Below are 12001 nucleotides of genomic sequence, written 5' to 3' on the forward strand. Positions count from 1 at the left end.
GCATTTCTGGTGAAATGCTTGTGCAATGCCGCCCCCTGCTCACTAATGGCCAATCGGCCACTAGCAGGGGCCGTCAATCATCTGGATCGGATCGGGATGATTTCAGTCTGCCACCTAAAAGGTGGTGGACAAGTTAAGGAAGCTTCTTAAAGGGACAATGAACCCAAATTTTTTATTTTGGAATTCAGATAGAGCATGCAATTTTAAGCAACTTTCTAATTTACTCCTATTATCAAATTGTCTTCATTCTCTTGGTATCTTTATTTGAAATGCAAGAATGTAAGTTTAGATGCCGGCCCATTTTTGGTGAACAACCTGGGTTGTTCTTGCTGATTAGTGGATAAATTCATCCACCAATAAACAAGTGCTTTCCATGGTTCTGAACCAAAAAAATAGCTTAGATGCCTTCTTTTTCAAATAAAAAAAGCAAGAGAACGAAGAAAAATTGATAATAGGAGTAAATTAGAAAGTTGCTTAAAATTGCATGCTCTATCTGTATCATGAAAGAAAAAATTTGGGTCCAGTGTCCCTTTAACTTCCGTTTAAGGCGGACCTGAAATGATGGGGCTCCGAAGTAGCATCCGCCGCTTAATAAATGGAGCCCTTAGACTATTACATTTTGCAAATTTGGGACATCTGTTAAACACATTTCGAATTGCTTTTTAAGAGTTTAAAGGACCATTAAATACAGTAGAATCGCATAATCAATGAATACATAATAAAAAGACAATGCAACAGCAGTTATTTGATGTTCAAATGAATACTAGATTTTTTTGCAAATTTCAGAGTTAATTCCATTTTCTCTAACCCTAAATTGGTCTAGTGGCGTGCTACATTTTTTTTTTATCTAGTGCGCTAACTACTCTCAAAATAAAAAAATAATAGCGCTCTTATTACAAGACCAAAGCACGCTAAATTTGTGACTTCAAATATCGCAACTATGCTAATAGCCTCGTAGACTTTTATGGGGCGCACTGAAAAAAACAAACTATTTGTTACCACTCTTGCGCTAACCGAACACTGTGCTAGACCAACTGAGCTAAAGCCGAATGTGCATTAGAAATGCTTGATGCTCTGTACATATAATAAACTCATCTGATGTTTATTAAGCTCTGTACATATGAAATTGAGATACAGTTTTTATTCAGTGCACAGAACATTTGGAAAAGAAAAGTGTATTACAAATTTAAAAAAATAAATAATTGAAATAAGAGGATACAGTTCTCACCCTTATAGCTCAGGATATGTTCTGTATACGCCAACATGCTGGGGAAGACGCTACTGAGAAATAGCCCAAGTAGAGACGTTCCAATAAACAGGCTAACAGTGCTGAACTGTGTCATCAGCAAGAACAGGAATGTTGCTGTCACTCCAGTCTGATGAGGAAATAAGTATCATGTTACAAATGTGCATTAATCATAAAACAGTTGTACCTGTTGTACCCATGGATAGCGCTGCAGAATCTGTTGGCGCTTTATAAATAGAGAATAATAATAATAAAATAATCAGTTATTGCTAGACTCTATGGGGCCTATTTATGATGGTGCGAGCGGACATGATACGATATAGCAGATCATGTCCGCTGCACATCGATAAATGCCTACAGCATACGCTCTCGGTATTTATCATAGCACCAGCAGTACTTGTGAACTGTTGGTGCAATACCGCCCCCCTGCAGATTCGCGGCCAATCGTCAACTAGCAGGGGGTGTCAATCAACCCGATCGTATTCGGGTTGATTTCTGTCGATTTCTGTCCGCCCCCTCTGAGCAGGTCGGACAGGTTATGGAGCAGCAGACTACTGCTTCATAACTTCTGTTTCCGACGAGCCTGAAGGCATCAATCTCCATACAGAGCTTGATAAATATGTCCCTATCTATCTATCTATCTTTTATCATAAAGTCTGATTAAAATGTAATTCTAACCTCCCTGGAATAATAATAATTAGTTCAAGGGAAATTAAACACATTGACGCTGGAATGCAAAATGTTTAAAGGGACATGAAACCCACATTGTTTCTTTCATGATTCAGATAGAGAATACCATTTTAAACAACTTACTAATTTACTTCTATTATCTAATTTGCTTTATTCTCTTGGTATTCTTTCCTGAAAAGCATATCTAGATAGGCTCAGTAGCTTCTGATTGGTGGCTGCACATAAATGCCTCATGTGATTGGCTCACCCATGTGCATTACTATTTCTTTAACAAAGGATATCTAAAGAATTAAACAAATTAGATAATAGACGTAAATTGGAACGTTGTTTAAAATTGTATTCTCTACCTAAATCATGAAAGAAAATCTTTGGGTTTAATGTTCTTTCATAATTAAAATAGAGCGTGACATTTTAAATAACTCTCTAATTTATTTCTATATTTAATTTGTTACTGAAAAGTATACCCAGGTAGGCTCCGAAGCTGATGATAGAGGGCTGCACATATATGCCTCTATCAGCAAGCTCCCAGTAGTGAATTACCGTTCATTCAACAAATTATACCAAGTGAAATGAAGTAAACTGGAAAGTTGCTTAAAATTGTATAATCTATCTGAATCCTGAAAGAAAAAAAAAATGGGTTCCATGTTTCCTTAGTTACGTTTAATAATGAATTGTACAACAGCTTTTCTATAATGTAAGTCTAAAACTTGTGGTAGTTCTAAGAAATCAAAGTGAACATAGCAGTCTTGACAAGTTTAAGCCTGCCACATATCTGTTCCTAATTGGCTTCATTAGAGATGATTAGATAACTGCAAAATAAATTATGTTTTGGTAACAAAGGAGGGCGAATCTAATAATTCCAAAAAAAAATAAATATCAGAAAAATGGGAATAGTTTTTGTTTTTTTTTAACAATTTTTCCAATTCAAACACAGTCGAGACTGATAACTATAAGATTTGATATTCATTTTTTAAACATCGCTATTCGGAACTACCAATAATATACATATGTTGATCACTGAAATCCAAAATTGGGGTTTAATGAAATCTGTGTGTGTGAGTCGCGTGGTATTTCTAATGTGTTAAGCGTTAAACTCTCTTTTAAGGGCATGATGGGTATACTGCGTATGCTTGATCATTGATGTTTTAAAAAAAGTAATTTTTAAAAAACAATCAGCAAGATTACAAGTTGTGCATTAAACCAGTAAATAACGCAAAAATATTAGCGGTATCGTACTCTCCATAGCGCTGCCAATACAAGTTACTGAAAAACCTTCTTTTGTTGTGCTGTTTGGTGTGTTTTTATTTTGGGGTGGCTTTTTTGTTTTTATAGGGCTATTAGATTAGGTTTAATTTTTATTATTTTGGATAATTTTGTTTATTATTTCTTAGATTATATTGATTTTTTCATATTGTTAGTGTTGTTGTTTTTTTTGGGAATGTCAGATTTTTTATTTTTTTTCATAGTGTTAGTTTTTTTTAATCTTGTAATTTAGTTTTTTTTATTTTTCGTTTTATTTTCTTAAAATAGTTAGGTGTATTTATAGTTTAATCTTAGTATTTTTTTTATTTCACAGGTAGTTAGGTTTAGGGGTAATAGTTTAATTTAGTGATTTGCGATGTGGGGGTGATGGGGGTTATTAAGTGTATTATAGTCTTTGCGATGAGGGGGATTGGCGGTTTAGGGGTTAATACTTTATTATACTTTAATACTTTATTTTAGTGTTGGCGATGTGGGAGGCTGGTGGTTTAGGGGTTAATAGGTTTATTATTGTCTTTGCGATGTGGGGGATTGGCGGTTTAGGGGTTAATACTTTATTATACTTTAATACTTTATTTTAGTGTTGGCGATGTGGGAGGCTGGCGGTTTAGGGGTTAATATGTTTATTATTGTCTTTGCGATGTGGGGGGTCGGCAGTTTAGGGGTTAATACTTTATTATACTTTAATACTTTATTTTAGTGTTGGCGATGTGGGAGGCTGGCGGTTTAGGGGTTAATATGTTTATTATTGTCTTTGCGATGTGGGGGGTCGGCAGTTTAGGGGTTAATACTTTATTTTATTGTTGGCGATGTGGGGAGCCTGCGGTTTAGGTGTTAATAGGTGTAATATAGTATTTGCGATATGGGGGCCGGCGGTTTAAGGGTTAATAGGTTTATTTAGTGTTGGCAATGTGGGGGATTGGCGGTTTAGCGGTTAATAGTTTTATTTAGTGTTGGAGATGTGGGGGTTGGTGGTTTAGGGGTCAATAGGTTTATTTAGTGTTGGCGATGTGGGTGGGCGGTGGGTTAGGGTTTAATAGGTGCAATATAATATTTGCGGTGCTGGGGCATGGCGGTTTAGGGGTTAATAGGTAGTTTATGGGTGTTAGTGTACTTTGTAACATTTTAGCTATGAGTTTTGTGAAACATTTTTGTTTTGCAAAATCCATAACTACTGGTCTCAGATAGCGGAATGAATTGCGGTGGTATAGACTATAACGCAAGCATTTTAGCTGGACCGCACAACCTGTAATACGGGCGCTATGAAAATCAAAAGCCATTTTTTTGGTGTGGAATGGAGAGTTGCATAAAGGCTAAAACACTTGCGGTATAGCTGTACCTCAGCGACTTGTAATACGGGAGACCTGCATATTCCGTGCACAAAGGTACATTTTTCAGCGATATAGCCGTAATGCACCATACCGCAAAACTTGTAATCTAGGTCCAAGTAATTTATTTTAAAAAACTTGTTTTCCTTTATTGCTAGATTTCCATCTAAAATCAAGAAGAAAACTGCGGGAAATACATTTCTATAAAAAGAAAGTGGCCACAACTTATCTCATATTCTGTAACAGTATTTTAACAGTTCTCACATTGTAAATTGTGAAACCGCTAAGTAAAGAGCTGGAAAATATTGTAAAAAATTCCAAACCTCGCTGTACAGAATGAGGTTTGTCTTTACCAAAGATCTATTACCGTAAGACGATGGCGGCACAAGGTTCTTTTTCAAAACACAATGTTTTGGACATCAGTTTACTGTAAACCCCATGCCGAAAGAAATCACGTTTAAGAAGATGAAATGACTGTAATTTACCTTCATGAAATGCGTGTATGTACTTTCAACTTGTAATATAATCAGACATTGCTGCTCAACGCCACCCATAGAAAATATGGGGAGCGTAAATTGGCGCAAACAAATTTGCGGTAATTTAAACAATGTGCCACTTGTAATTAGGATTTGAGCGTAAAGAACACAGCGATATCATGATCACGTTTACACTTCTTGCAATAATGATAGCGCTCCACTTGTAATCTTGCCCTAAATACATTTTAGTATTGAGGTTAATCCCCACCTCTCTCTAGGAAGGAATGCCGCCATGTTGACATATGTCATTCACTATATTCCAGTGCCAAGGAGTTTGCCCATGTGCAGCAACCCTCCTTCAGATACCTGCAGTGTAACCTAAGTTCCATAATTGCAGCACCCATGATTAGAGCTAGGTGCATGAAATATATTTAGGGCTAGATTGCAAGTAGAGCGCTTATGTATCGCACGCCCACAAATTAGCAAATTTGCTCGTTTGCGGGCACGCAATAAATAAACAACCATTGCAAGTGGCTGGTTATTACTACCACAAGATTGCTGTAGCTATTAATGCTCAGAAAATTAATCAGAGATCAGATCTCTGGTTAAGTTTCTCAAACTGCCCCAAATGCCCTCAAAATAGAGGATATTATAGTTTTTTTATTAAAAAAATATCTTTTTTTTTCTTAAATAATTTTTTTTTAGCCGTTTTTTGGGGCTAAAGTTGGCGGGTGTGGGGTGCCTTTACATAGTTTTACATAGCGGTCTATGAAAACGGTGTTTTTCCAGTAAATATATATGTATATGCTTATATACATATATATTTATGTGTTAATATGTGTATATACACATATTAACACATAAATATACATGTATATAATCATATACACATATATTTACAAATTGCTGCTATCGCTGTGCTACTTATCCCCTGCACTGCACGAGTTCTCATGCCGTGTCTCACCATTTGAGCCTGCGAGCGCAAGCTCATGTTCGCATGTTATGAACTTGTAATACCAACGGACATTAGCGTGCGCTGGTATTACTCAGTGGAGCGCAAATATTGCTTTCAAGAAAGCAATATTTAGCGCTCCACTTGTTATCTGCCCTTAGTGTTTTATGTCCCTTTAACTTCAAAAGGATAACAATCTTTCGGCTAGATTATGAGTTTTGCGTTATGAGCGGCTCGCTGCTAACTTGCAAGTTATTTCCACCGCTCACCTCCCTATAGCGCTGCTATTACAGGTTTTCAAAAACCCAGTGTTAGCAGGCAATATTGCAGTGTTGAGCTCCATTGAGCTCCATACCGCACCCAAATACCAGCGCTGCTTAGAGCTGGTTTTACGTGCTTGTGCACGATTTCCCCATAGACATCAATGGGGAGAGCCAGCTAAAAAAAGCCTAACACCTGCAATAAAGGAGCGTGAAGCTCCGTAGCGCAGCCCCATTGATTCCTATGGGGAAAGAAAATTTATGTTTACACCTAACACCCTAACATAAACCCCGAGTCAAAACACCCCTAATCTGCTGCCCCTAACATTGCTGACACCTACATTATACTTATTAACCCCTAATCTGCTATCCCCGACATCGCCGCCACCTACCTACACTTATTAACCCCTAATATGCCACCCCTAACATCGCCACCACCTACATTACACTTATTAACCCCTAATCTGCCGCCCCCAACGTCACCGCCACTATACTAAAGTTATTAACCCCTAAACCTAACCCTAAGTCTAACCCTAACACCAACTAACTTTAATATAATTAAAATAAATCTAAATAAAAATTACTATCATTAACTAAATAATTCCTATTTAAACCTAAATACTTACCTGTAAAATAAACTCTAACGGCTAGATTTAGAGTTCTGCGGCCAAAGGGGTGCGTTAGATACGCGTGCTTTTTTCCCCCCGCACCTTTTAAATACAGCTGGTATTTAGAGTTCACAGAATGGCTGCGTTAGGCTCCAAAAAAGGAGCGTAGAGCATATTTACCGCCACTGCAACTCTAAATACCAGCGTTGCTTACGGACGCGGCCAGCTTAAAAAACGTGCTCGTGCACGATTTCCCCATAGAAAACAATGGGGCAGTTTGAGCTGAAAAAAAACACCTGCAAAAAAGCAGCGTTCAGCTCCTAACGCAGCCCCATTGTTTCCTATGGGGAAACACTTCCTAAGTCTGCACCTAACACTTTAACATGTACCCCGAGTCTAAACACCCCTAACCTTACACTTATTAACCCCTAATCTGCTGCCCCCGCTATCGCTGACCCCTGCATATTATTATTAACCCCTAATCTTCCGCTCCGTACACCGTCGCTACCTACATTATCCCTATGTACCCCTAATCTGCTGCCCATAACACCGCCGACCCCTATATTATATTTATTAACCCCCAATCCTCCGCCCCAAACGTCGCCTCCACCTATCTACAATTATTAACCCCTAATCTGCCGACCGGAGCTCACCGCTACTATAATAAAGTTATTAACCCCTAATCCGCCTCACTCCCGCCTCAATAACCCTATAATAAATAGTATTAACCCCTAATCTGCCCTCCCTAATATCGCCAACACCTACCTGCAATTATTAACCCCTAATCTGCCGACCGGATCTCACCGCTACTATAATAAATGTATTAACCCCTAAAACTAAGTCTAACCCTAACCCTAACACCCCCCTAAATTAAATATAATTTAAATCTAACAAAATAAATTAACTATTATTAAATAAATTATTCCTATTTAAAGCTAAATACTTACCTGTAAAATAAACCCTAATATAGCTACAATATAAATTATAATTATATTGTAGCTATTTTAGGATTAATATTTATTTTACAGGCAACTTTGTAATTATATTAACCAGGTACAATAGCTATTAAATAGTTAATAACTATTTAATAGCTATCTAGTTAAAATAATTACAAAATTACCTGTAAAATAAATCCTAACCTAAGTTACAATTAAACCTTACACTACACTATCAATAAATAAATTAAATAAACTACCTACAATTATCTACAATTAAACCTAACACTACACTATCAATAAATTAATTAAACACAATACCTACAATTATCTACAATTAAACCTAACACTACACTATCAATAAATTAATTAAATACAATACCTACAATTAAATACAATGAAATAAACTAACTAAAGTACAAAAAAAAGAACTAAGTTACAAAAAATATTTACAAACATTAGAAAAATATTACAATTTTAAACTAATTACACCTACTCTAATCCCCCTAATAAAATAACAAAGACCCCCAAAATAAAAAAAATGCCCTACCCTATTCTAAATTAAAAAAGTTCAAAGCTCTTTTACCTTACCAGCCCTGAAAAGGGCCCTTTGCGGGGCATGCCCCAAAGAATTCAGCTCTTTTGCCTGTAAAAAAAAACATACAATACCCCCCCAACATTACAACCCACCACCCACATACCCCTAATCTAACCCAAACCCCCCTTAAATAAACCTAACACTAAGCCCCTGAAGATCTTCCTACCTTATCTTCACCACGCCGGGTTCACCGATCGATCCAGAAGAGCTACTCCGATGTCTTGATCCAAGCCCAAGCGGGGGGCTGAAGATGTCCATGATCCGGCTGAAGTCTTCATCCAAGCGGGAGCTGAAGAGGTCCATGATCCGGCTGAAGTCTTCTATCAACGGCATCTTCAATCTTCTTTCTTCCGGATCCATGTTCATCCCGCCGACGCGGAACATCCATCTTCACCGACGACTTCCCAACGAATGACGGTTCCTTTAAGGGACGTCATCCAAGATGGGGTCCCTCGAATTCCGATTGGCTGATAGGATTCTATCAGCCAATCGGAATTAAGGTAGGAAAATTCTGATTGGCTGATGGAATCAGCCAATCAGATTCAAGTTCAATCCGATTGGCTGATCCAATCATCCAATCAGATTGAGCTTGCATTCTATTGGCTGATCGGAACAGCCAATAGAATGCGAGCTCAATCTGATTGGCTGATCGGATCAGCCAATCGGATTGAACTTGATTCTGATTGGCTGATTCCATCAGCCAATCATAATTTTCCTACCTTAATTCCGATTGGCTGATAGAATCCTATCAGCCAATCGGAATTCGAGGGACGCCATCTTGGATGACGTCCCTTAAAGGAACCGTCATTCATCGGGAAGTCGTCGGTGAAGATGGATGTTCCACGTCGGCGGGATGAACATGGATCCGGAAGAAAGAAGATTGAAGATGCCATTGATAGAAGACTTCAGCCGGATCATGGACCTCTTCAGCTCCCGCTTGGATAAAGACTTCAGCCGGATCATGGACATCTTCAGCCCCCCGCTTGGGCTTGGATCAAGACATCGGAGTAGCTCTTCTGGATCGATCGGTGAACCCGGCGTGGTGAAGATAAGGTAGGAAGATCTTCAGGGGCTTAGTGTTAGGTTTATTTAAGGGGGGTTTGGGTTAGATTAGGGGTATGTGGGTGGTGGGTTGTAATGTTGGGGGGGTATTGTATGTTTTTTTTTACAGGCAAAAGAGCTGAATTCTTTGGGACATGCCCCGCAAAGGGCCCTTTTCAGGGCTGGTAAGGTAAAAGAGCTTTGAACTTTTTTAATTTAGAATAGGGTAGGGCATTTTTTTTATTTTGGGGGTCTTTGTTATTTTATTAGGGGGCTTAGAGTAGGTGTAATTAGTTTAAAATTGTTGTAATATTTTTCTAATATTTGTAAATATTTTTTTATTTTTTGTAACTTAGTTCTTTTTTATTTTTTGTACTTTAGTTTATTTCATTGTATTTATTTGTAGGTATTGTATTTAATTAATTTATTGATAGTGTAGTGTTAGGTTTAATTGTAGATAATTGTAGGTATTGTATTTAATTAATTTATTGATAGTGTAGTGTTAGGTTTAATTGTAACTTAGGTTAGGATTTATTTTACAGGTAATTTTGTAATTATTTTAACTAGGTAACTATTAAATAGTTATTAACTATTTAATAGCTATTGTACCTGGTTAATATAATTACAATGTTGCCTGTAAAATAAATATTAATCCTAAAATAGCTACAATATAATTATAATTTATATTGCAGCTATATTAGGGTTTATTTTACAGGTAAGTATTTAGCTTTAAATAGGAATAATTTATTTAATAATAGTTAATTTATTTCGTTAGATTTAAATTATATTTAAGTTAGGGGGGTGTTAGGGTTAGAGTTAGACTTAGCTTTAGGGGTTAATACATTTATTATAGTAGCGGTGAGATCCGGTCGGCAGATTAGGGGTTAATTATTGTAGGTAGGTGGAGGCGACGTTGTGGGGGGCAGATTAGGGGTTAATAAATATAATATAGGGGTCGGCGATGTTAGGGGCAGCAGATTAGGGGTACATAGGTATAATGTAGCTGGCGGCGGTGTACGGAGCGGCAGATTAGGGGTTAATAATAATATGCAGGTGTCAGCGATAGCAGGGGCGGCAGATTAGGGGTTAATAAATATAACATAGTGGTCGGCGATGTTAAGGGCAGCAGATTAGGGGTACGAGCGGCAGATTAGGGGTTAAAAAATTTTAATAGAGTGGCGGCGATGTGGGGGGACCTCGGTTTAGGGGTACATAGGTAGTTTATGGGTGTTAGTGTACTTTAGAGCACAGTAGTTAAGAGCTTTATAAACCGGCGTTAGCCCAGAAAGCTCTTAACTACTGACTTTTTTCTGCGGCTGGAGTTTTGTCGTTAGATTTCTAACGCTCACTTCAGCCACGACTCTAAATACCGGCGTTAGAAAGATCCCATTGAAAAGATAGGATACGCAAATGGCGTAGGGGGATCTGCGGTATGGAAAAGTCGCGGCTGCAAAGTGAGCGTTAGACCCTTTCCTGACTGACTCCAAATACCAGAGGGCGGTAAAAACCAGCGTTAGGAGCCTCTAACGCTGGTTTTGACGGCTACCGCCCAACTCTAAATCTAGGCCTAAGCTAGCTATAATATAACTAATAGTTACAATGTAGCTAGCTTAGGTTTTATTTTTACTTCACAGGCAAGTTTGTATTTATTTTAACTAGGTAGATTAGTTAGTAAATAGTTATTGACTATTAACTAACTACCTAGTTAAAATAAATACAAAGTTACCTGTAAAATAAAACCTAACCTGTCTTACACTAACACCTAACATTACACTACAATTAAATAAATTATATTAATTAAATACAATCAACTAAATTACAAAAACAAACAAACACTAAATTACACAAAAAAAAAAGAAATGATCAAATATTTAAACTAATTACACCTAATCTAATAGCTCTATCAAAATAAAAAAGCCCCCCCCCCCAATAAAAAAGCCCTAGCCTAAACTAAACTGCCAATAGCCCTTAAAAGGGCCTTTTGCTGGGCATTGCCCCAAAGAAATCAGCTCTTTTCCCTGTAAAAAAAAAATACAAACAACCCCCCAACAGTTAAAGGGACAGTCTAGGCCAAAAAAAACTTTCATGATTCAGATAGGGCATGTCATTTTAAACAATTTTCCAATTTACTTTTATCACCAATTTTGCTTTGTTCTCTTGGTATTCTTAGTTGAAAGCTTAACGTAGGAGGTTCATATGCTAATTTCTTAGACCTTGAAGGCCACCTCTTTTCAGAATGCATTTTAACAGTTTTTCACCACTAGAGGGTGTTAGTTCATGTGTTTCATATAGATAACACTGCTCGTGGACGTCAAGTTATCTGGGAGCAGGCACTGATTGGCTAAACTGCAAGTCTGTCAAAAGAACTGAAATAAATGGGCAGTTTGCAGAGTCTTAGATACAAGATAATCATAGAGGTTAAAAGTATATTATTATAACTGTGTTGGTTATGCAAAACTGGGGAATGGGTAATAAAGGGATTATCTATCTTTTAAAACAATAAAAATTCTGGGGTAGACTGTCCCTTTAAACCCACCACCCACACAACCAAACCCCCCAAATAAAATCCTATAAGCCAAATACGATTTTTTTCAACTTTAATTCCGA

At 37.3% G+C, this 12001-nt stretch overlaps 1 protein-coding gene across 2 annotated transcripts in view; it reads right to left on the bottom strand.

The window, feature by feature from the left end:
* MFSD4A (major facilitator superfamily domain containing 4A) overlaps positions 1–12001 on the bottom strand; it is a 173261-nt gene that overhangs the window by 23219 nt on the left and 138041 nt on the right. For both annotated transcript variants that reach the window (XM_053706614.1, XM_053706615.1), the window contains exon 7: positions 1229–1376. In XM_053706614.1, the coding sequence (XP_053562589.1) occupies positions 1229–1376 (148 nt within the window). The remainder of the gene's footprint in view (positions 1–1228; positions 1377–12001) is intronic.

The sequence above is a fragment of the Bombina bombina genome, chromosome 3 (genome assembly GCF_027579735.1).
Source record: "Bombina bombina isolate aBomBom1 chromosome 3, aBomBom1.pri, whole genome shotgun sequence".
NCBI classification, from domain to species: domain Eukaryota; kingdom Metazoa; phylum Chordata; class Amphibia; order Anura; family Bombinatoridae; genus Bombina; species Bombina bombina.